The 27,500-nt window shown below is 34.8% G+C and overlaps 1 protein-coding gene across 1 annotated transcript in view; it reads left to right on the top strand.

Moving 5' to 3' along the window:
* Positions 1 to 27,500, top strand: part of mAChR-A (muscarinic Acetylcholine Receptor, A-type) — a 476,079-nt gene that overhangs the window by 296,832 nt on the left and 151,747 nt on the right. The window contains 1 exon segment of the mRNA XM_068360814.1: positions 26,251 to 26,455. Within this exon segment, the coding sequence (XP_068216915.1) occupies positions 26,261 to 26,455 (195 nt within the window). The 5' untranslated portion in view covers positions 26,251 to 26,260.

Below are 27,500 nucleotides of genomic sequence, written 5' to 3'. Positions count from 1 at the left end.
AAGACACCCACCAGCTAATGAATGCAAATGGACTTTTTGTGTTGGCTAATGCTATTCGTGATTACAATCGGAACAACTCAGTCTTTTTTTCCCTAAAACGGGAATAAGAGATAATTAGACGAAATATGAGAGTTCCATACGTATTAGGTCCTAATGACCGTAATGCATAAGGGTGAAATTGGGGTGAAATCCCCTCTGCATGAGGATGAAAATGGCGGTAAGTCCTTTGCATGAACTCGAAAATGGCAGAAAATCCTAACGCATAATTCACTGGTTAATTCATTAACCCACTTTACTGGGTAACGAATTAGCTTGGTGGTAAGAAATATAGGTGATAATCTTGACATTAAGAATAAGAAATATGAATTTTAATAGATACAAAAAGATCATAGGTTTTGTTTCTAAGGATTGAAATACGGTAACATTTCCTTCTTGAATTTTACTATTTTGCAATTCATGAAGCGTGTGAATCGAGCTTGAATATACATTTTTATTTACATTAATCCTACTTAGTCTTTTAATTAATGTTTTTGATACGAGAAACTATATAATTACCCCAAAACACAGCAAAATTTATATAAAGAAAACTCTGTCGGTGAGTTATTGTTCATGTGATATAATGAATCAGACACGTTGAAGTCACTTATCGCATCGAACATTTCCGCGATGAATCATGGAAGCCGTTCTTGTTTTCTGGACTTTCGTTCGTTCTTTAGACATTGGAGTCTGACGTTTGGCTTCAATTAAAGTTGATTGGACGTATTTTCCTTACGGAGAAGAGACCGAGAGGGACATGTCTTCTCAATCCAACCTCGTCCATAAGGCAACTTGAGATATCTTTATTCCCACCATGTGAAGTAAATACGAACCCTGTAATGGCCAAACGAAGGACTTTATTAAAAAAAAAAAAAAAAAAAACCTTGGGACAAAGAACCAATGTCGTATAATAAAATTCCAGATCATCCTTTCAAGTGAAAATAGAACATATTTTAGTCGATTGTCCTGTTTTTAATCTTCAGAGGAGGACATTTACTCTAGGACAAACCTTCAAGAGATATACTGAGGGGAAAATTGTATTACCCTGAACTTTAAAAAAATTTATACAGATTATTGGTTCATATCTTGAGCTTTAAATAAGTTCATTAATTTGTTTTTTTTAATCCTTTCAATCCCTCCTTATTTGCATTTAGATATTATTGTATGAAAGTTGTGTGATTGGTTTTATAGGTTAAGGGTACACTCAGTCACACTATTCTATCTAATTTCTCTTCCTCTTGTTCTGTTAATGTTTTTATAGTTTATATAGGAAATGTTTATTTATGTTGTTACTGTTCTTAAAATATTTTATTTTTCCTTGTTTCCTTTCCTCACTGACCTATTTTCCCTGTTGGGGCCCCTGGGTTTATAGCATCCCGCTTTTCCAACTAGGGTTGTAGCTTAGCAAATAATAATAATAATAATAATAATAATAATAATAATAATAATAATAATAATAATAATAATAATAATAATAATAATAATAACCAAATCCTGTGAGTGTACGGGTATGATTGATTAATTTGCATTATACAGCGCTGAATGGCCTTTGATGCTCCAGTGCTTGGATTAAGACCTAAAATTTATATTCAATTCAATTCCGGGCAATATGGCAATTATACATCTTAGAATCTAACTGGTTGAATGATTAAAGAAATGGTGGAAGACACAAGTCCTCAATCTGGAAGTGCACGATCAAGATGTCTGATCCTATTGGTTAGGTCACCTACATTCTTGGAGGATACGTTGTTTATGTTGCCAGTGGCATTTATAAGTTGGCCTCTACATACACATATACCACGTACACCTACATGTAAATATACACCTAAAACTTTGCAGCACACAGAGTTTCTTTGGAATTAAGAAACCCGATGGATATTTTAGTTGTTTAAAATGTAAATAGGTTTGAGTGCATAATGCAAAATTATACCTGAAACGTATAGCAATGTACATATGAGTTTTTCGGAAAGGCACACACCAAGAGCTGCTTTTCAGTGATAATTTTAATTGTTAAAGAACAATTATTCTACTTTGTATTTTTCATATTTTTCACCGTATACTGCAGTGCCACAGAGAAGCGTTTTGATGGACTGCAGTGTAAGATCTGATAATTTATATACTGCGTTTTGTATTTTTGATAAATTATCGAAATTTGCATAATTTCGAAAGGTTATTTTTTTTCATTTATTAATCGATATTCCAAATATTTTCGGTATGTTAACATGAATTTTTTTCTTTCAAGTTTATATCTTTAGGTAGTGTATGTGTTCATATTCTTGAACTAAGGACGTGTGGTAAGTTGCCAACTAGGTTAAAATGACGTCTTAATCGCAAGATTTACGATAATGATTACGCTAATGGTTTATGAGAGGAGGGGCCCTGTGACGGAGGGATTTAGGGAGAAGGGAGAAGGGAAAAAGAAGGTTGAGAGGTGTAAAATCATTCTTTAGGCCTCTGTCAGATCATAAGTTATGAGTATTCGTCATTTTCCTTTGAATAGAAATTTTGACCCTTTGATTTTATAATTATATTTCTTGTATATACTTACGATTTTACCTTTTTTATGTATTGGTTATCTTGTTTTTCAACTTATGTTCTCGTCATAAATGTTAATGCAAAGTGCAGTCATATACCTGCGCATTTAGATTATATATACACATCATGCTCTCCAAGAAATATCAGGTATACTGAAAAACCACCAAACAATGTCGAGAAAAAACTATTCCATTTTAATTACTTCAAAATATAGCTTAAACTTGGCGATAATTAAGACGTTATTCCAAAATCAACAGACAATAACTCGTGGATGAACATCTTTCCAGATATTGTTTGTTTATTTTGTTGCCACTCTGCAGCTGTGACAGTCCCAATGTTTTTGTAATTCCTTATATTCTTTTCAGTTTTTGTCTGTATTATTTTATTCAACAAGACTTTGCCAAACCTAAAGAATTTATGGTTATTATGCTAGTCTATGAGTAAATTGATAATACACACAACCATGCACATACTAGTTTATATATACAGTATATATATATATATATATATATATATATATATATATATATATGTGTGTGTGTGTGTATGTATGTATGTATGTATGTATGTATGTTTATATATATGTATATATGTGTGTGTGTATGTGTATGTAAAACATTCCACCATAAGAGGTGTTGCACCAGTAAAGTTTAATCTTCCTGTGGTTCAGAACTTATCAAATGTAAATCAAGGGCTGTATCACTCAGCCTCATGGCAGCGAAGATAAATATTAGGGAAGGCACACCCTACTCCAATTTATACATACACATATATACAGTATATATTATTTTTACATATATATAAACATGTGCAGGTGTTTACATATACATTTATGTATGTATAACAACAAATGCAGCCGTTTTCTAGTCCACTGCAGGACAAAGGCCCCAGACAAGTCAATTAATGTCTGGGATGGTTTACCAATTTTCATCACCACGCTGGTCAGTGCGGATTGGTGATGGTGAGAGATTTTCGTCCGGTCGCTCACAGCAAACCAAGCTAGTAGAGGTGGCCTTGACTAGTGCAGCTTGGCTGATCATCGCGATACACAAACCCTCTCACTACGTTATGAGATATTATAAAAAGTTATTGGGTCCTCTCACTATCTAGACAGTACTACATTGGAGACTTCATTCTGGTTACGGTTAATTTTCCCTTTGCCTACACATACACCGAATAGTCTGGCCTATTTTTTTTCACATTCAGTTCTTCTCTGCAATGTAATTGTTCAGTAGCTACTTTTCTTCTGATGGCAAGGGTAGAAGAGACTCTTCAGCTATGGTAAGCATCTCTTCTAGGAGAAAGGTACTCCAAAATCAAACCACTGTTCTCTAGTCTTGGGTAGTACCATAGCCTCTGTACCACGGCCTTTCACTGTCTCTCTTTCTTTTGAGTACACTTGACACGCTGTTCTATGTCATTTCTCTTCCTCTTGTTTTTTTTTTTTTATTTGTTTAATTTATATATGGGAGATCTAATTTGATATTGTTACTATTCTTTAAACATTTGATTTTGATTTTGATTTATCTTATAGTTTATTTATTTATTTGTTTACATTCCTCAGTGGGCTATTTATCCCTGTTTTAACCCCTGGACTTGTAGCATCCTGTTTTTCCAACTAGGGTTATAGCTTGGCTTGTAAGTAAGTAACTAAGTAAGTAAGTAAGTAATAATAATAATATGGTATCCCCGTTCAGAAAGGGTATATATATATACATACATATATATATATATTAAATGTATATATATATATATATATATATATATATATATATATATATATATATATATATATATATATATATATATATACATACTGTCCACGTATACGAATATGCGCTACTTTTGAATATCGAATTTTTTTATTGCTTCAAAATTCCTTTGAAAATTTTAAAAATGTTTCTTTATTGTATATTGCCTCTTAAAGTTTTGAGAGAGAACGCGAAAATGATTATTTGTTTTATATTCAAATCTTTTTAAAATTAACAAACCCCAAAATTGAGAATAAAAGAATAATTTTAAGTTTTTTTTTTTACTTCGTAAGCTTTTAGTCTCATACTTTTATTGGACTTCAGCTGGAAAGATTTAGATAAAAACTATTTGTATGCCATCTATATCAGACTTTTAGAATGATTTTTATGTAAAAATTGAAACAATATTCGTTTATTTTACGGCTCCTGTGTGCTTTTAGTTTCATGTTTGTAAATATTATACAAGGTTTAGAATGAAATTAATGGAAGGTGCTCTTAGGAATAGTATTGAATTATGTTTATGTATATATGTATATATATATATATATATATATATATATATATATATATATATATATATATATATATATATGTGTGTGTGTGTGTGTGTGTATAATGTATATATATATATTATATATATATATATATATATATATATATATATATATATATATATATATATAATGAATAGATGATACCTTAGTGGCATCCAAGAAAATCCGAGCTCCAAATATATATATATATATATATATATATATATATATATATATATATATATATATATATATGAATAGATGATACCTTTGTGGCATCCAAGAAAATCCGAGCTCCAAATATATATATATATATATATATATATATATATATATATATATATATACATATACATATATATATGTGTGTGTGTATTAGTGTGTGTGTATGGATGTGTGTGTATATCTACACTATAAATGTATAATAATAAATATAAATACAATCTTTGCTATTATTTAAAAAAAAAAAGTTAAATGAAAAGCCTAGGGGTCGAAGCACAAGTAAAGAAAAATAATTGCATTTGAAATAAGGCATTTTTATCATTCTTTAATATTTAATGTTTTGCGTTATGTTTGTATAATATTCATGATATCAACCACAGATTTTAATCCCAAGAATAATCTGGTTCTTTATTCCAATCTTTACTGATGGAATGTTTTCCCAGTAGGGAAAGCAGGATGTTATAAGCCTAAGGGCTCCAACAGGGAAAATAGCCCAGTGAGGAAAGAAAATAAAGGAAATAAATAAACTACATCATAAGTAATGAATAATTAATATAAGATATTTTAACAACAGTAACAACATAAATATAAATCTTTCAAATATAAACTGTAAAAAGAGACTTATGTCGCCGACTAGGCTCACTCACCACTGGCCTATATTTCAGCATACATGTAAAAAATATGTATTTCTGGATTTATTTATACGTGTAATTAATATTTCAAGTTTATTACCGGATTCCTCAAACTTTAAATTGACTAACTTTATAGAATTTTAAAATATGGCAATATGCATGAATTGAACTCGATAGACGATGGAATAAATCTATGAGATGAGTAATTGAAGGTATATTATTTATAAAATATGTTCATCAATTAAGGAATTTATTGAGCTCACGAAAATTATGTTTTAATTCAAGACATGAAACGATCGGTTATTATGATTTGTATTAAATTCATTAAAAAAATTGATTATTTTTATCATTGTAAAAATGATAAAATTATACCAAAATGTGTTTACTGAATTCTTCAAATAAAGAACTGATCTATCATTTGATGAAGTCGATATTGTAGAGAAATACATTTCTCTTTTTAAATCCCGAAAAATTATGAGTCGAATTCGTCAAAGTATGAGCTGAATTTTTAATCACATTGACTGTACTATGAAGTTGAAGAATTTGTTTTATGGTGAACGGATAATTTTATATTTATGTGAGCGCCTACAAAACCGTGAGATGTATTAGGAATGTAGAATATCTTAAATTACCGATTGACTTTCTATTTCCATTGAAAGCTTGCAGCTCTAATATTTAACAAACTTCTCAGGAAATTAGTATGAAATGTAGATTAAATAGTTTTTTTTAAGATAATAGTCAAGGCAGTTAATTCTAATAGCCAGCCCTCCTCCATCATGAGGCTCAATACTACACAGTATTCTAGAAGTTTTATTCCAGCTATTACCAAGATCTGGAATGATATTCCTAATCGGGTAGTTTAATCAGTAGAACTTCAAAAGTTCAAAGTTGGAGCAAATGTTTTTATGTTGACCAGGCTGACATGAGTCTTCATATAGTTTATATGACACTGTTTTTAGAATGATTTATTGTTGATTTAGTCTCATCATTTATTTATTTCCTTATTTCCTTTCCTCACTGGGCTATTTTTCGCTATTGGAGCCCTTGGGCTTATAGCATATTTTTATATTGAGTTCATCCTCTGAAGTATTAGGGGAAAAATCAAGACTTTTATATAATATTTGTAATGGTATATTCGTCGTAAATAAACTCACAGGTTTCTTATGTTGTTACGAAAAATACCATAAATCCTGAATGGTAAATGTTGGTTTTGGAATCAGTTAAGATCATATTAAGGTTTGATAAAGTTTATCATTGAACACACTATCCTAGTTAAGTATTTTTTCCTCCGTGGCCCTTTCCTTTGATAGTTTGCAGTGCCCCCCAAAATTTAAGGTAATATGATGACCATCTCCTAACTGATAAATAATAAATGACCCCTGTATAGGGAATTTATAAAGATTTCAAGTTATGGAATGATCTTAATCGGTAGTTGAATCAGTAGAACTTCAAAAGTTCAAACTTGCAGAAAATGTTTTTATATTGAACAGGCTGACATAATTCTTTTTTAGTCCATATGTGAATTATGTGTTTTATTGTTCAAATGTTAATGTTTTTTTTTAAATATTTTATCTTAATTTTTCATTACTTTTATCGTTTATTCATTTCTTTGTTTCCTTTCCTCACTTTTCTATTTTTCCCAGTTGGAGCCCGAGGATTTATAGCATCTTGATTTTCCAACTACGGTTGTAGCTTGGCTAGCAATAATGATACTAATTAGCCTTTTTATAATTCGACACAGATGGTTCCTCCGAATGGAATCACTTATAATCTTATATGAATAATATATCCAGGTTCATTTTATGTTGCTGATAAACTACTATGTATAAGGGATCATTCATGATTCAGCGGTAAAAGAATGAACCTCCCAGTTATCTTCTAGTACCCATGGATCACTCATGAAGGGAAAAGGGTCCACAATATTCAGTTTTAATAAGCTTTAAAGCTTATGTTATTAGGGACCTCGGTAGAAATAGCAGGTAATGAAATATTCATAGTATAGTCCGTAGAGTATATCAGAAAAGTCCTTTGAAAATTAGCCGTTCTTGTGTTTTTTTATATGATTTAAGATAGATGAATTTACCATTAAAAGAAAGAAGTAAATGTGATTGTCGTTTTAATGCCAAGACCATTTGATTTTCGGGGAAACCAAGGCCAATTATCAGATGTTCAAACCATTTAAATGCTGTAAACAAGACGACTTAGTAAGTGATAAAGTAACACCATTGTCATACCTTTAGTCACCTTTTATAAAAGTATAAGAAATGTATCTTATGGGTTGTGCCTCCAAAGGCTATATGTCACCTGCGTATAATACTTTCAAGGAAATTACTGAGTCCTAATAACCTCAAATTAAACATTTTACTTTCTGAACACAGAGGGTAAGAAACGGTTAAAAGAATCTCTTCATCAAGGCATTTTGTATGTATATATATATATATATATATATATATATATATATATATATATATATTATATATATATATATATTATATATATATACACATATGTGTGTGTGTCTGTGCTTATGTGCGTATGTATGTATACACAAACACACACACACACACATATATATATATATATATATATATATATATATATATACACATACATATATACAGTGTATGTTTATACACTTACAAAAACGCTCTATGTGTCGATCCTAACATTAGGAGAAGTTTATTTCTCTTTAACACGATATATTTCCACCTTATGAATATATATATATGTATATATATATATATATATATATATATATATATATATATATATATATATATATATATATATATATATATATATATATATTGTACTATACAGTATATCTGCAATAATATGTGTACAATATATGTATTTCATATAAAAACAGTGAAATAAATTATGATCGTAATGTGGTTCTTCTGTCCATGTTTAATCTTTCCAGATTTAACTTATCCCCTCTTAGTCGCCAATATTGTCATCTTTGGCGTTATTCTTGTATACAGTGAAATTGAGATTTTTAAAAAATACATTTCATTAATGGTTATTAATCCACCAACATTTTGGAACATCAATCCCGAGATATGGCTGATTTTAGTTGGAAAAAAGAAAAGAAAAAAAAAACAGATAATTTCCTACCTGGGGCATATCACCGCCAGACAACGAATGCCGAAAGTAAATGTCATAACATTGCTCTTCTCGGACGTGAGACTGAAAGAAACGGAGAAGACGATAATAATAATAACGAGATTTATGCGAGTGGACAGGAATCGGATCCTGTCTGGAATGCAATTGCATTGCTGCGCTTGTATATTTACGAGCCACGTTAACCCCTCCCTCCCCCCCCCTCCCCCCAAACATTTCCCTTAACCTCCAGTGCCATACCCTTTCCTCCCCTGCTACCCCTTGCTTCTGGCATATCTGCCGACGGAAGGGGCGGTCTGTCTCTTATCGTTGTGGGCCATAAAAATCCTTTCGGGAAGGAATTTCTTTAATGAATCTCACGAAGGTAGTCGCCGAGGATAGACATCATGACACTCGGCTGGTCCTTTCTTTTTTGTTCTCTTGGTAGAGCTTCTATTCTGCCCTTTCTTTTTCTTCAATTTATTTTATGTTTTTGCCCTTTTTTTAACCTCCCTCTATTTTTTTTCTGATTTCTGGCAACACTATCTTTTCATCTCTTTTATGTGTAACATATTCAATTTAATTCTCCTTTCATTATGTTCTCTTGGTATAGTTTCTTCAATTTCTTTTATGTTTTTGCTATTTTTTTTTTTCATTTCCCTCTATTCCTTCTTCTGATCTCTGGCAACACGTTCTTTCCAGCTCTTTTATTCTTAACCTATTCGATTTATTTTCCATGTATGATTTTCACCGTCAATTTCACAGTATTCATATAATATATTGATTCCTTTTTTCCAGTACAACTTTTATTATTATATCTACTCTTCTCGGCATTTCTTCACTAGTCTCTCTCTCTCTCTCTCTCTCTCTCTCTCTCTCTCTCTCTCTCTCTCTCTCTCTCTCTCTCTCTCTCTCTCTCTGTTTGTGTGTGTGCTTCGTTCTTCTTGATCACTTCATTCATGTGAATTATTTTTTCTTTATCTTCTCTTTCTTCATTCCTTTCCTATTTACGATTCCATATTATTTTTTTTTTATAAATTATTTGATATGATCTTTCATTGTATATGATGGTAACTATTTTTTTTATCAACTTTTCTTTCTTTAATTTTCTTCTCTTCTTTTTTATTGTGACTTTTTTGTTGCCTCTTTGTGTCCTTCCTTTTCTCCTTTTATGATATTTATTAAAAATTTCGCCTTCATGTATCCTTTATCATTTATGTTTTATATAATTTTTTTATCACTTTGGTTTTTTACATCTTTATTTTCAATATGTATTCTTTTCCCATTTCTCTTTTTGATTGTTTATTTATTTTATAACCATCCTCTCCTTTCACTTTTTCCTCTTGTCACTCACATTTACCTCACTTTATTTTTTATCCTTTCGAGTATTTATATGATATGGTTGTGGTGGCCTAATTGGTAGCGTCCCTGACTGATGAACGAAAACTGGGGTTCGAGTCCCGGCCAAATTAGTTAGTTTCTTTGGTCTCGGCAACCTCACCATCTTTGTGATCTAAAGGATGGAAGTTCCAGGGAACATATAGGTCTATCTACTGAGTCATCAGCCACTATTGCCTGGCCCTCCTTGGTCCCAGCTTGGGTGGAGAGGGGGCTTGTGTGCAGATCATATGTAATATGGTCAGTTTCTAGGGTATTGTCCGGCTTGATAGGGAACTGTCACTGTCCCTTTTCTTTGTCAGTCATGAGCGTCCTTTAAACCTTCAAATACGTATCAGTGTCAGTTTTTACTCCGTTCCGTCCTTTTCTGTTTAATTAGCGTTTTACTATCTAAGGATATTATGTTTTCAGTATTTTATTTCATTGTTTACTTGTAAAAATAAACGCTCCCATAGTATCCAGGTGTGCCTTTTTAAATTTTTGAAATAACGTTCGGGTCCGTTTCCCTGGTAGTCCTGCTGTCAGGTATCATACAATCGACCCGTCAATACAGTAGTCTTCCCACCCGGTATCATGCAGTCGACAAGGCAATACAGTAGTCTTGCCCCCATGTATCATACAGTGGACAAGTCAATACAGTAGTCTTGCTCGCAGGTATCATACAGTCGGCAAGTCAATACAGTAGTCTTGCCCCCAAGTATCATACAATCGACAAGTCAATATAGTAGTCTTGCCCCCTGGTATCATACAGTCGACAAGTCAGTACAGTAGTCTTGCCCCCAGGTATCATACAATCGACAAGTCAATACAGTAGTCTTGCCAACCGGTATCATACAGTCGATAAGTCAATACAGTAGTCTTGCCCCCAGGTATCATATAATCGACAAGTCAATATAGTAGTCTTGCCCGCAGGTATCATACATTCAACAAGTCAATATAGTAGGCTTGCCCTCAGGTATCATACAGTTGACAAGTCAATTGAGAAATCTTGCCCCAAGGTGTCATACAGTCGACCCGCCAATACAGTAATCTTGCCCCCAGGTGTCATACAGTCGACAAATCAATACAGTAGTCTTGCCCCCAGGTATCATATAATCGACAAGTCAATATAGTAATCTTGCCCGCAGGTATCATACATTCAACAAGTCAATATAGTAGGCTTGCCCTCGGGTATCATACAGTTGACAAGTCAAGTGAGAAATCTTGCCCCAAGGTGTCATACAGTCGACCCGCCAATACAGTAATCTTGCCCCCAGGTGTCATACAGTCGACAAATCAATACAGTAGTCTTGTCCGCAGGTATCATACAGTCGACAAGTCAATACAGAAGTCTTGCCCCAAGGTCTGATACAGTCGACCCGTCAACACAGTAATCTTGCCCTCAGGTATCATACTGTCGACAAGTCAATACAGTAGTCTTGCTGCCAGGTATCATACAGTTGACAAGTCAATACAGAAGTCTTGCCCCCAGGTATCATACAGTCGACCCGTCAATACAGTAGTCTTAACCCCAGGTGTCATACAGTCGACCCGTCAATACAGTAATCTTGCCCTCAGATATCATACAGTCGAAAAGTCAATATAGTTGTCTTGTCCACAGGTATCATACAGTCGACAAGTCAATACAGTAGTCTTGCCCCCAGGTATCATAGAGTCGACAAGTCAATACAGTAGTCTTGCCAACCGGTATCATACCATTGACAAGTCAATACAGTAGTCTTGCTTGCAGGTATCATACAGTCAACAAGTCAATATAGTAGGCTTGCCACCAGGTATCATACAGTTGACAAGTCAATACAGAATTCTTGCCCCAAAATGTCATACAGTCGACCCGTCAATACAGTAGTCTTACCCTCAGGTATCATACAGTCGACAAGTCAATACAGTAGTCTTGCCGCCAGGTATCATACAGTCGACAAGTCAATACAGAAGTCTTGCCCCAAGGTGTGATACAGTTGACCCGTCAATACAGTAATCTTGCCCTCAGGTATCATAGAGTCGACAAGTCAATACAGTAGTCTTGCCGCCAGGTATCATACAGTCGACTAGTCATTACAGAAGTCTTCCCCGAAGGTGTCATACAGAGGACTTATCAGTACAGTAGTCTTAACCCCAGGTGTCATACAGTCGATCCGTCAATACAGTAATCTTGCCCCCAGGTATACAGTCGACAAGTCAATACAGTAGTCTTGTCGCAAGGTATCATACAGTTAACATGTCAATACAGAAATCTTGCCCCAAGGTGTCATACAGTCGACCCGTCAATACAGTAGTCTTGTCCCTAGGTAACTTACAATCAGCCCATCAATACATAAATCTTTCCCCCCCTCCCCCGGTGTCATACTGTCTACCCGTCAATATAGTAGTCTTGCCCCCAGGTATCATACAGTTGACCTGTCAATACAATAATCTTGCCCCCAGGCGTAATACAGTCGACCCATCAATACAGTAGTCTTGCCCCTGGTATCATACAGTCGACCCGTCAATACAGTATTCTTGCCCCAGGTAACGTACAATTGGCCCATCAATACAGTAATCTTGCCCCCAGGTATGATAGTATCTGCCCGTCAATACATTAGTCTGGCCCACAGGTATCATACAATCAGCCCGTCATTACAGTAGTCTTGCCCGCAGCTATCATATAGTCGACCTGTAAATACAGTAGTCTTGCACCCATGTATCACACAGTCGACCCATCAATACAGTAGTCTTGCCCCCAGTTATCATACAATCGGCCCGTCAATACAGTAGTCTTCCCCCAATTATCATACAGTTGACCCATGAATACAGTAGTCTTGCCCCCAGGTATCATAGTATCTGCCCATCAATACAGTAGTCTAGCCCCCTGGTATCATACAGTCGACCCATCAATACATTAGTCTTGCCCCCAGGTATCATAGTATCTGCCCGTCAATACAGTAGTCTTGCTCGCGGGTATCATACAGTCGACCCGTCAATACAGAAGTCTTGCCCCTAGGTATCATAGTATTTGCCCGTCAATACAGTAGTCTTGCCCCCAGTTATCATACAATCGGCCCATCAATACAGTAGTCTTGCCCCCTGGTACTATAGAGTCGACCCGTCAATACAGTAGTCTTGCCCACAGTTATCGTACAATTGGCCCGTCATTACAGTAGTTTTGCCCCCATGTATCATACAGTTGACCCATCAATACAGTAGTCTTGCTCCCAGGTATCATACAATCGGCCCGTCAATACAGTAGTCTTGCCCCAGAGGTATAATAATATCGGCCTGTCAAAACAGTAGCTTGGCCCCCAGGTGTCATACAGTCGACCCGTCAATACAGTAGTCTTGCCCCCAGGTATCATGCAATCGGCCCGTCAATACAGTAGTCTTGCCCCCAGGTATCATAGTATCTGCCCGTCAATACAGTAGTCTTGCTCGCGGGTATCATACAGTCGACCCGTCAATACAGAAGTCTTGCCCCTAGGTATCATAGTATTTGCCAGTCAATTCAGTAGTCTTGCCCCCAGTTATCATACAATCGGCCCATCAATACAGTAGTCTTGCCCCCTGATACCATAGAGTCAACCCGTCAATACAGTAGTCTTGCCCACAGTTATCGTACAATTGGCCCGTCATTACTGTAGTTTTGCCCCCATGTATCATACAGTTGACCCATCAATACAGTAGTCTTGCCCCCAGGTATCATACAATCGGCCCGTCAATACAGTAGTCTTGCCCCCAGGTATAATACTATCGGCCTGTCAAAACAGTAGCTTGGCCCCCAGGTATCATACAGTCGACCCGTCAATACAGTAGTCTTGGCCCCAGGTATCATGCAATCGGCCCGTCAATACAGTAGTCTTGCCTCCAGGTATCATACTATCGGCCCGTCAATATTGTAATCATACCCCCAGGTATCATACAGTCGACCCGTCAATACAGTAGTCTTGCCTCCAGGTATCATACTATCGGCCCGTCAATATTGTAATCATACCCCCGGGTATCATGCAGTCAACCCGTCAATACAGTAGTCATGCCCCCAAGTATCATACAATCGGCCAGTCAATATAGTTGTCTTGCCCCCGGGTATCATACAGTCGACCCGTCAATACAGTAGTCTTGCCCCCAAGTATCATACAATCGGCCCGTCAATATAGTTGTCTTGCCCCCGGGTATCATACAGTCGACCCTTCAATACAGTAGTCTTTCCCCCCAGGTATCATACAATCGGCCCGTCAAGATTTTTTCATTTTGAGGGTTTTTTTTTTAAGATGAAGGCTCTTTACAAATACTGAAAAATACTGATTTTTTTTTTTTTTTACCTTGAATAGCGATGTTAAATAGTGTGTTTATTTATTTGATCATCTGATTCCCTCTATGCTTATCCGCGAAATATTTCATTAATATAAACATGAACTTTAGCGTAATTATATTTTCAGACAGATAAAGATCAGTATCTGGAGTTCATTTTCTTTTACGGACTTTTCTAGAACAGTTTGAAGTTCCTATTAATTTTGCTTTTGATAGACGTGTAAGAAACACCTACTTAGTCATGAGTTCTCGATCAATTTTCAACACCTGTGTTTACTGTTCATTGTCGTATATTTTATAAAGGAAGAGCTTTTCATATTAATTCCAAGTAAAAGATCCGTAAAATATTTTACAAATTGATAGATATCAAGAATCATAGTAGGTAGTAGGTTGGCTAGGGCACCAACCACCCATTCAGATACTACTGGTAGAGTTATTGGATCCCTTGACTTGCCAGACAGTACTACATTGGAACCATCTCGGGCACGCTACGCCATCTTATTTCTCTTCATGGTTTTTTTTTTTTTTTTTTTTTTTTTTTGTTAATAACTTCTCGAGTAGTTTATTCATTTCCTTGTCTCCTTTCCCCACTGATCTATTTTCCCTGTTGGAGCCCGTGAGCTTATAGCCTCCTGCTTTTCCAACTAGGGTTGTAGTTTAGCTCGTGATAGTAATAATGATAACACTTCTCACTTTGTTATTACTGTATATTGAAAAGTTAGCGCGAGAAAATACCGCAGCTTTGATTTGTAGGAGGTGAGTAAGTCACCGTGTAGATTAATTAAAAAATGACACCCGTTTTTAGGTTAGCCATTTTGATTTTAAAATCTCTACTTACCAGCGAAAGGATATACACTTTATCTTTTTAAAAGAGCTTCAAATATACTCCTTTTTCATTTAACAAAGTACGGTAATGGGAAATTTTATTGCATATCTCTCTCTCTCTCTCTCTCTCTCTCTCTCTCTCTCTCTCTCTCTCTCTCTCTCTCTCTCTCTCTCTCTCTCTCTCTCTCTCAGTTAAATTAGGGGCTAAGGAGTTATTCAACTGTTGTAAATCGCAAGTAAGGGGAGTCAGAAAAAAAATAAAGATAAAAAAGAATTAAACGTAGTCTTAATTTCTCCATCAAAATAAACACCAAGTGGCTCGACAAGGTAGATCTTACCCCATTTGGTTAAAACCACTCTGAAGAATCTCTCTCTTCCCGCTAAACTTTGTAAGTACGTAGTGGCCACAATACATACATACAGTATAGTCATTATTAGCCTGCTAGGGACAATATCACTCTTGGGGTATACAGTAGAGTAGGGAAAGGAACTTTTCTACTTATTAGAATTATATTCAGCTATAGTATGTTTTGAACAATGTTGTTCTATGAAGTTCAAGAGGCTTGGAATACTAATGCACCATATCCAAGGGTATAGGAGCCCTTCGTAAAGCGTTATGATGCCCCTATTTGTAGGAATGATCCCTAAAATGGCAATGGAAGTTATCCTTTAGAGGCTAATGGAAATTGCCTTTTTGGTTCTCTAGGGAAAAAGGGAATTATTATTATTATTATTATTATTATTATTATTATTATTATTATTATTATTATTAGCCAAGCTACATCCCTAGTTGGAATAGCAGGATGCTATTAGTCCAAGGGCTCCAACAGGGAAAAATAGCGCAGTGAGGAAAAGAAACAAGGAAATAGATAAGCGATATCAAAAGTGATGAAAAAAATAAAATAGAATATTTAAAAAAACTTAAATATTAAAAAAGATAACTAATATATAGACTTAAAAAGTCTTATGTCAGCCTGTTCAACATTAAAAAAATTTGCTGCAAGTTTGAACTTTTGAAGTTCAGATTCAACTACCCGATTATGAAGATCATTTAAGCAATAGAAAGTTCACACTTGCAGGAATGGCGAAACTATTGTGATACTATCAGAAGCCAGTTCTTTATAAGGGAACTCTTGTGTTAGAGATGCTTTTAACATTGTAGTTTGCTTGACGCTAGATCGGTTTGATGATTCATTCGTTATAATGAATGCTTCAATATACAATTTTTATCGTTTAATTTATTATTTGGAACACTTTTGAATACGTGAATGACTCAGATCTTGTAGTATGGCTCCCATAATAGATTTTCTTAAAGACCTAAAGAGCATTATTCTTTTTATAATCGTTATCGTGATGAATTCTTCATAAAGTATTGTGACCATATACAGTATGTTAACTGTCACCAAGGAACTCAGATTTTGTATATGTTTTTAAAACTTTGAGACCAGATCCAATTTTATTAGAATTTCATGCCTAGGCCTTCGTCGGTAGATTAAAGTGGACCAATAGAGAAACTGAACTCACAGAATATAGACTTTTATACATACATATATATATACATATATATATATATATATATATATATATATATATGTATATATATATATATATATATATATATATATATATATATATATATATATATATATATAATATATATGTAAATATCACCCACGAATGGCATTTAATACCGAATTCTATTTTGGGAATATACATCCACTCAGATAGCTCAGTCTGTAGAGTCTCTGCAGGCATGTTTTCCAGCCGAACAGGTGGGGGTTCGAATCTCCACCCGATCAGAAGCTGTTACCATAAAATGAATTCCAAGTGGATGTATATTAAATGCCATTCGTGGGTAATATTTACATTGATTGAAATCACGTGTACTTGTGATATATATATATATATATATATATATATATATATATATATATGTGTGTGTGTGTGTGTGTATGTATGTATTATGTATGTGTGTATTCATATTACGTTCATTGACTAATACACACACACACATATGTATATATATATGTACTGTATGTAAGTATGTATGTGTATTCATATTACGTTCATTGTCTAATGTTGTTTTGGAGGAATATGGCCAGATGATACTTGTTATGCAACAAGGTATGATGTCATCATCACGTAACGTTCTGGCTGAATAGGATTCTTCGTAAAAATTAGAAACTTTTTCTTCACTGGAACAGCTGAAGGGAAATTCCGGGAAATTAGCTTCTAACATTGTAATGGAAAACTCACTTTGTTAATTAGATGTCAATTCTTATGTTAATTAGGCTGTGGCTAACAGTTTTTTTTTGGTTTGTAAATGTGAAATTAGTCAGAATACATTCAAAGTTGGCATGTTTGAAGGTTCATGGTTTAAAGGCCGCTCATGAATGGCAGAGGCAAGGGAAAGTGACATCGCCCTAGCAAGCAGAACAATGTCGTAGAGATTGACCATGTATGATCAGCATCTAAGCAATAGAAGACAGTGGAAGACCATGTTACAGAGGATATGGCACTACCCGAGCCTAGAGAACAATGGTTTGATTTTGGAGTGTCCTTCTCCTAGAAGAACTTCTTACAAAAGCTAGAGTCTCTTCTACCCTTACCGAGAGGAAAGTGGTCACTGAACAATTACAGTGCTGTAGTTAACTCCTTGAAAGAAGAAATTTCTAGTTTTTGCGAAGAATTTTACCAATATAACACTTTTGCTGTTAGAAACAAATATAATTGCCGGATGGAGGCATCGCAGGAGAAGAAATAAAGGACATAATGTTACGGGAACAGAATGTCTCAAAGTTTGCTGCATTTTTTCGTTTTCAAAGTTACTAGACTGGAGACGATTCTGGCTCGGCGAGAATTGTGTCCTGACTTTTACTGCTTTCGTATTTCTTATTATTTTTTTTTCTTTTTTAGCTACAGGGAAACTTTGAGATTCCGACGGATGTAACATCTGTGATTATATAGATTCAGAATTTTCTAATCACACGGTGAACGAAAGGAATAATCCTTTTGGTGAAATTTCAGAGTAGAGTTCATTCTTTAATTTATTTATTTACGTTTTGCCTGCAGTATAGACCAATTGATAGAACCAAAAAAAAAGGGTGTTGATGATAAATATTAAAAAAATAATACATAGGTTGAAATTGCGTATATAGTTTACATTTGAAAGATCTTTTAATGTTGTTGCTGGTCTTAAAATATTTTATTTTTATTGTTTATTACATTTCATATAGTTTATTTATTTCCTTATTTTCTTTCCTCACAGGGCTATATTTTCTTGTTGGAGCCATTCATCTTATAGCATCTAGCTTTTCTAACTAGGGTTGTGGCTTAGCTAATAATAATAACAACAACAACAACAACAACAACAACAACAACAACAACAACAATAATAGTAATGATAATAATACTGATGATGATAAACGGAAGCAGGCAAGGTATTTCAATACATGACATATAAAAAAAAAAATAAAGTATTTAGAAGACCAAGTAATAGACTCATCTAGTGTCAAGTTGATATAACTGTTATAACTCCATAGTACATTTGTAAACACCTTATTTTTCGACCCACCCCCCAAATGAAATATTATTTTATGTTTTGGAAATGGTGAATCTAATATTTTTGGATTATTAGTTGATATGAAAAAAAAAATTAACTTCTTTTTGATGCTTAGAAAAATTTCTTTGTTGTGTACATCTTGAAGCTCAGTGATAATGTTAATCATTTCGAAAAGTCATGTTTTTTATATTAATTTTTTTCTAAAAATTGGAATGAGATCTTTCTATCCTTATTTAACGTCTTGGAAAACAATGATATCAAAAGAAGAGCGAATACATATATTGTGCGTAATTTATACCGTTTGCAACATTTCCAATGTCATTGTTAGACATCTTGAGAATGTCGGAAAAAAAAGATGTCAGAAATCAAAGAAAAGACTATAATGAGAACCTTCGAATATATATTTCTTCTCACAAGCTGAAAAACGAAAAACGTGTGTTGATGATATTCTATTTGTTGTTTATATCTCCATTTCTTCGATATCTTCTTGAAAGGTTAATTGGATGGGTCGTGTCCATCGACTGGCCTTCCTATTCGCCGACAGGGAGGGGAAGCGATGTTCTACCAGAGGTTAGAATTGGACCATCCTTGAAGCACGACTTTAATATATCTCTCTCTCTCTCTCTCTCTCTCTCTCTCTCTCTCTCTCTCTCTCTCTCTCTCTCTCTCTCTCTCGCGAAGGTGTTTCCTCTGCTTTGACGTAGTTTGCTTTTCCATTCGTCATTCTCCATCGGCAGTAAGCCTCTTTTCCTTATTAGCTTTCTCTCGGGTGGAACACTGGCTACAGAGAGGTTTTACATTCACGTTTCACTCTGTCAACATAAATCGTGTGTATCCCCCTTTAGTTTGTGTGGGCTGAGACGGAAACGTTTTATTTTTTATGTGGAGTATCCGTTTTCTGTTCGTAGATTCTTAGTTTTTCTGATAATATATATATATATATATATATATATATATATATTATATTTATATATATATATATTTATATATATATATATATATATATATATATATATATATATATATATATATATATATATTTGATTTTATGATTTTGGATGAATCTTTCTGTTATAACTCGACAGAAATGCTGGTGCATTGAGAAGAAAAACCGTGAAATTATTCATGTGTAACAGGGAGACCTAAACAAAATTGACTGATTGATTTATCTTATGTAACAGGCGTCTTATCATCTTTAGTCTCCGTTACTTAAGACATCGTATGAATGGGAACAGAGATAGCTTAAATAAACAGTTAGATTATATAAATCGATAATGGGTATATTGTTGGAGATAACGCTGAGAGATTTGAATAGAGGGACGATGGTAACAAAGGGAATAGTATTAGTAATATTACGCATAATGAAAACCAATAGACGTGATAGGAATAGAATAATAAAACCAGAAATAACCCATGAAGATAGAAGAGATTTTTAACTTCGAAAGAGTTGTTTGTCAGTAGAAGTTGAAGATACTGAAATACGAGACACGGAAATATACAGACAGAAGAAATAATGAGAAAGAATGGTAAGGATGCCATAGAAAATAAATTCATTTATAGACAGAGAGACATATGTCTGAAATAGATCCGATAGACGTGGAATCAGAATATAGATAATAGGTTTGGGGAAACACTAAATTAGAGATGGGGATTTAATGACGAAGAAGAAGAAGAAGAAGAAGAAGAAGAAGAGAGAGAGAGAGAGAGAGAGAGAGAGAGAGAGAGAGAGAGAGAGAGAGAGAGAGAGAGAGAGAGAGAGATTCACAGAATCCACTGGATATATACTGTATATATAACGTCCCAGCCTGGTGATCGCCAGACTGGGATTCGAGTCCCGTTCAAACTCGTTAGTTGTTTAAGTGTCTGCAACCTCACCATCCTTGTGAGCTAAGGATGGCAGGTTTTGTGGAGCCTATAAGTCTACTATTGTCTGGCCCTCCCTGGTTTCAGTTTGGAAGGAGAAGGTACTTAGACGCTGATCATACATGGTCAATATCTACGGCATTGTCCTGCTTGCTAGGGCGATGTCACTTTCCCTTGCCTCTGCTATTCATGAGCGGCCTTTAACCCATAAACCTTCAAACATACTAACTTTGAATGTATTCTGAGTAATTTCACATTTATAAACTAAAAAAAAACTGTTAGCCAAAGCATAATTAACATAAGAATTGACATCTAATTAATAAATTGAGTTTTCCATTACAATTTTAGAAGCTAATATATAAAGAGAGAGAGATTCACGGTATGAAATACTGAGACATAAGAAACGAGAGCAAGTTGAGAGCAGATGGAAGAGAGGAGAGGAGTGGAGAGCCAAGCAAGAAACCGTAGAGACAGAGTGACGTAGAACTTGTGATTTTATACCTTTAAAGGTAAACATTCGATCAGCGCCTCTCTCTCTCTCTTCTAACTCCTTTCGCTTTTGTACAAACGACGGTTAATTCAGAAGAGTTGAATTCGACAAAATATTTTCATATTTTTTTTTCTATTATATTTTCACTTTTCTCTCCTGTATTACTTTCGGCTTTTGGAAGAAAAATATTGTTTTTTTTTATTTCTACCGTTTTTTTCGTATTTGATCGATTAGTGTATTGTCCTCTCTCTCTCTCTCTCTCTCTCTCTCTCTCTCTCTCTCTCTCTCTCTCTCTCTCTCTCTCTCTCTCTCTCTCTCTCTCTCTCTCTCTCATTCACTTATATGTATATACACAGTATATATATATATATATATATATATATATATACACATATATATATGTGTGTGTGTGTGTATTTTTATGCTTGTGTGCAAAATCCGTTATTAAAATTCGAATTGTTAATTTATCGAGTTATCCGACAGTATCTAATACAATTCAGATGTTGAGCATAGAGTAGGCGACCTTTTGGTTGAGCATTAGAGCTGGTTCCTTCTACATGTCTGTGGAGCGAAGATTATTCTTGGTAGAAACTCAGACTGTATTATGTCTGGTTCACTGTGGGTTTATTCATCTGTGAAGTTCTGTAACAATGATTCCGTTTAGTACTTGGATGGGTGACCGCTACCAAAAGTCAATCGCTGTTGGTTTTAAGTTCCCCTCTTAGGAATTAGTAATTTTCTCTCCAAATTAAGTGCAATGATATAAATGTGTATATATATATATATATATATATATATATATATATATATATATACATATATATTTATATATATATATATATATATATATATATATACAGTATATATTATATATATATATATATATATACACACACATATATATACACATTTATATTATGGTTTTGGTTTCGTTACAACTTTGTGTTCTAAGTGAAGTGGATTTTTTCTGGTTGGTGATCGCCGGACTAGGGTACGAGTCTCGCTCAAACTCGATAGTTCCTTTAGTGTCTGCAATCTCACCATCCTTGTGAGCTAGAGAGAGGGGGGGGGTATAGCAAAATATAAGAGCAAATAAAAGAGGGAAATTTAAATGAAATCGAAAAAAAAAAAAAACAAGCATTACTGAAATGTCTTTACACCGTCCATTTGGAGTCTAGTTGCTGTTAACTTCTTATTATTCTACTGTACCTCCATTCTTACTTCATTCCATCTTGGTGTCCAACCTCTTTCAGATTTTTCCCTGGGTTTAGGTTTAAAGGCCGGTCATGAATGGCAGAGGCAAGGGCCAGTGACCTTGCCCTAGCAAGCAGGGCAATGCCATAGAGACTAACCATATATACATATGATTAGCGCCCATCCATGTTAGGACCAGGGAGGGACAGCCAATAGCTGCTGATGCCTCAGCAGATAGAACTATAGGCTCCCCCAAATCCCTCTAGTGATAGAGACTGGCCATATACACATATAATCGGCACTTAAACCCTGATAGAGACTGGCCATATACACATATAATCGGCACTTAAACTCCCTCTTCACCCAAGCCAGGACCAAGGAGGGCCAGGCAATGGCCTCTGATGCTTCAGCAGATAGCCTTATAGGCTCCCTCAATAATTTGGCGCTGTCTTCATGGGATCAGAAGCCATATTGCCAAAATTCCTTAAATCAAGATATATTTCCGTAAATCAATAAGAAAGGTGAAACAATAGTAGAAAGTGATATATATCACATGAATGGATGACAACCAATGGTAATTACGCCGTTCAGACACGTCAGGCAATCTGTCATTCTCTGTGACAGATATGTAATTGGATTTTAAACCAACGATTCAACAAAGCGCATCTCTAATAACGTTTATTATACAGTTATTTTTTTTTATTCGTATACAAAACCGACGTAAATCTCTCTTTTTTTCTGTCGATTTTGAAATATTTAAAATGGTATACTTATAAGATTGAATGATTAATCTATTATCAGGATGTTGCAATTCAACAAACTCTCTCTTCATACAACTTCTCTTCTTCAATCCTTTGGGAATTCATCACCTCTCCTCTCTCTCCTCTCACTATATTTTCCCTCCATCTCATCTTCTTCCTATCAACTGGTCTTCTGCCTTGGGATCTCCATTCCAAGAAATTCCTTGGTTATCGTTCTTCTTCCATTCTTTTGACGTGTCCAAACCACCGTAGTTGTCCTCTTTCAATAAATCCAATATCCCCTCCACTCCTAATTCCCTCCTAATGTCTTCACTTCAAAGTTTAACTAGTAATAATAATAATAATAATAATAATAATAATAATAATAATTATGTGTATATTATTCTGCTAATGTCAGCAGATGGCGCAATAATCACACATGATTACAAAGATGACGAGAATAATCTGGGATTTCTTAGATGACCGATAGCCCGGATGTGTTGTCGCATGAGTGCTAACTGTTGCTTGGGTAATGGCCCATTTATCCTAATTGACCTCATTGTTTGGTTGCCGAAATCGTCCCTCTGATTATTCGACATACCTTGCATTACGGTAATTATCCTGCACTTACCAATTACAGATGGCTGTATTCACAGGAGGAACCAGCTGTAATGTGTTAGGTTTGGCTCTTACTGTTGACTGAGTGTAAATGACTATGTTAATTATTATACTTGATGTTTACCACGCATGTTAGGCTGTTCTGCATTGATCTCTTTAGAATTTTCTACTTGGTCTTGATTTGCCATAATTTTTTATATATAAATTTTCTATCAACATCAGAATGAGAGTGTTCATTATTATTTTTGTATTTTTCATAATATACATAGACTTCCACAGACAAACCTACAAAATGTATTATATGCTGTGCAAGTTAGGTTGGATTTGATTGACTTTATGTGAAATTTTAGGAAAACTGAGAATGAAAAAAAAACTAATTTCTTAAAGGATGGAAATTTAGACATGTATTTCAGGACATGTTGTACAGCAATGCGTAGAAAATAGAAATCCCCTTTTGATGGCATTTGTGGGCTATGAAAAAAACTTTTGATAGTATGTACCGGCTACTGTTGTCGAGAGTCCTGCGTTATTATGGAATTCCTCTTAAATATGTAAATTTGATTGTGTTCATGAGAATAGCAAGTACAAAGTTTATGTTAATGAAGTTTTATCAAATTAATTTCCAGTGAACAGTGGAGTACTCCAAGGGTATGTGTTGTCACCTATGTTATTTATCGTCCTCATGGATTTTGTAATGCGTAGAACAGTCAGTTATGGTGGAGAAGTATTGAACTGGATTGGTGATTGGAATTTAGTAGACTTAGAGTATGTTGATGTTGCTGTCCTTGTTAGCAAAACACCACAGGATCTGCAATGCTTGCTTACCAAAATGCATGAAATATCACACAAGGTTGAGCTGAAGATAAATAGAAGAAAGACAGAGATGATAAAACTTAGTGTGCAATGGAAGATGAAATAGCATGGGAAGGAGAAAGGATTAATGAGGTAGAATCATTCAAGTATTTAGGAACTATGATCTCTAATACAGGGTCTTTAAAATTAGAGTTTAGTGAAAGATTGAAAAAAGCAAATCAGACAATGGCTAGGTGAAGTAAAACTTAGAAATCAAATCGCCTGAAATTACATGTAAAAATCAGAATATATCAGTTTAGTGAGATCGGTGTTACTGTATGGACATAAGTCATGGTATGACAATGAAACAATCTCCAATAGATTTAGTAGATTTGAGAACAAAGCCCTCAGAAAGATATTGGGAGTTAAATGGCAGAACAGGATTAGAAGTGAAACTAAGAGAAATTATGTGGATGAGATCATGATGAGGGGTAGATGGAGATGGTTTGAGCATGCTCTTCGCTCTCCCCAAGATATTAGTGCACCAAACGTTCAGCTGGGCTCCACAAGGCACTAGAAGATCTTGAAGACCCATGCCTACATGGCTGAGGACTATGAAGCGTGACGTAGGAGATGATGAATGGAGATGTATTGAAATTAGAAGCTCAAGATAGAGACGACTGGCGAAATCTACCCGATGCCCTTTGCGTTAATAGGCGTAGGAGGAGATGATGATTTCAAGTCAAGATATATCATTTATTTTTCATTAGAATTAGTTTTGTTTCCCTTTTTCTTATTTTAAGTCTTATTCTATAAATTCTGAAAGTTCTAACATTATTTGTTACAAATTGATGTATCATAATAGTCTTATACTGCGTAACTTTTAGCTGGTTTTTCATCTAGGGTTGTAGCTTAGAATAATAATAATAATAACAATAATAATAATGATAATAATAATTGATCACATGCGATGACATCGATCATTTTCAAACGTAAATGAAAAGAAGCTGAGTTTGATCTAAATACGGTGAAGGGATGATATTTATAAAGAAATTATATTTGTCCAGTGTAAATGTGTCAGTATTTGCTTAGCTAGTCAGCTTTCAGGTACAATAGAGAAAATATTTTTTTACCCTTTTCCCATGGCACCTAGAGTGGGACATGCAACTAGAGGTTCAAAGGGCCGACAACACTATTATTTATGCCACTCTCTAGAATCTAGAGTCTAGGTTGTATGAGAGTTGGAGGATGTCATTTTGAAATGTAATGATAAACAAACAGTAGGCAGTCGAGTCCCTGGGACGTCTGGTGAGGATCATCTTTAGGATATATTTCTTCTAATTTAGAGGCCAATGGCTTGGGCATCCAGACGCTCTTTACTTATCCTGGGCTTATGGAACTAAAGGGGAGAAGGAAAGAAAGCAGTCTATTTCAAAATTGGGTTTTGAAAAGTGGATGGATAGTATAAATCTTGAAAAACGAAAGGTGGGAAAGAATTCCAAAGCTTAAGGAAGTATAAAAGACATGAATCTGCTAATGTATCAGGAAAATATGTACTTTCCTGTGTAACAATTTCTCCAAACATAACCAATATTTGCAGTAATCACTTGATTAACATTTCCAACAGAATAGAATATGGCTTCAAAAACTAAAAGAAAAAACTCTTTTCCTCATTACAGAATCACCGGCATGGCTGAAGAAACCCAGTTGTTTCCATATTACCGTGTGGTCTTCAACTCATCCGATTACCATGACTACAACTACGACGAGCTTCGGCGGTGGTCGGACGAGGCCCTCACCCGCCTTGCCAGTACCACCACTGGTGCGGACGACTCCTTGGCCGCCGCCGATAACATTGAACACACGCCGACGAAATTTCAGGAGGTGAGACGAAGGGGTGTTGTTTTGTTCATTCAGGAACTTTAATACCAAAGGGATTTCGGTGTATATCCTAACGGGGATTGGTGACCTAATGCACCACTTTTAGCACTGTTAAAAATTTACATGCACCACTTTTAGCACTGTTAAATATTTGCAGTGTAAAAAAAAAAAAAAAAAAAAAAAGGTAAAAATCTGGGAATAAATATTGCCTGACATATATCGTTTTAAAAGCGGATATATTCGGGTAAATGAGTTGTCTTACGGTCACCAACCCGTGAAAGATAATAACAAAGTAAGGTAAAGTTACGGTTGCCTATATTTTACTGAAATACGGCTGAGAACTATATTTTTACGGAAAATTTTCGATTATTTTTTTTTTTAACAGTGCACAGTAAGAAATAGATATCTGTTTACGGCTCGAGGTGAAAATGGCAGGTCCTTTCTTGGCAAGATTCTTAGATATATGTCGTACTATGCTAGTGGTATTTTTAACCTTACTTCAGAAGCGGGTCTTCTCAAAGCCATTTAATTTTTATAAGGACATCTTTGCTTTTATTGTTTTAGATTGAATTTTCTTTCAAGTTTTTATTTATAACAAACGATATCTGTGTCAGTGACCTTCGATAGCCGCCTGCCAGAACAGAAAACTCAAAATCGATCAATCAATCAATCAATCCTAACGGGGACATTATATGTTTCTTCACATAGCTTTTAAAGTGTGTGTGTGTGTGTGTTTGTGAACAGATTCCTGGCCAACATTTTAATTGTAGAGTAAAGAAACTTGCAGGACTCAACTCTTTATGGAAAAAGCTATAAGTGATTAAATTTGAGAAGGTCAAGGTCAAAGGTCGAGAAATAAGCTGTCGCGGCGGAGGTCTGATCTCTACTGAGTATTCTATGTCAGAGGAATAAAAGAGGGTATTTGGACTGCCTTATGTTGTACGTTTAGACGGGGAAAAGAAGGATATGATAGAGTAGGTCTTGAAAGTGAAAATAAATGGAATTATGTAGAAAATGCCAAAATCTGAAGGCAGAAGGAAAAGGAAAA

The sequence above is a fragment of the Palaemon carinicauda genome, chromosome 37 (assembly GCF_036898095.1).
Source record: "Palaemon carinicauda isolate YSFRI2023 chromosome 37, ASM3689809v2, whole genome shotgun sequence".
Classification (NCBI taxonomy): domain Eukaryota; kingdom Metazoa; phylum Arthropoda; class Malacostraca; order Decapoda; family Palaemonidae; genus Palaemon; species Palaemon carinicauda.
The sequence above is the reverse complement of the archived record's forward strand: the minus strand, read 5'-3'. Positions and strand labels throughout refer to the sequence as shown.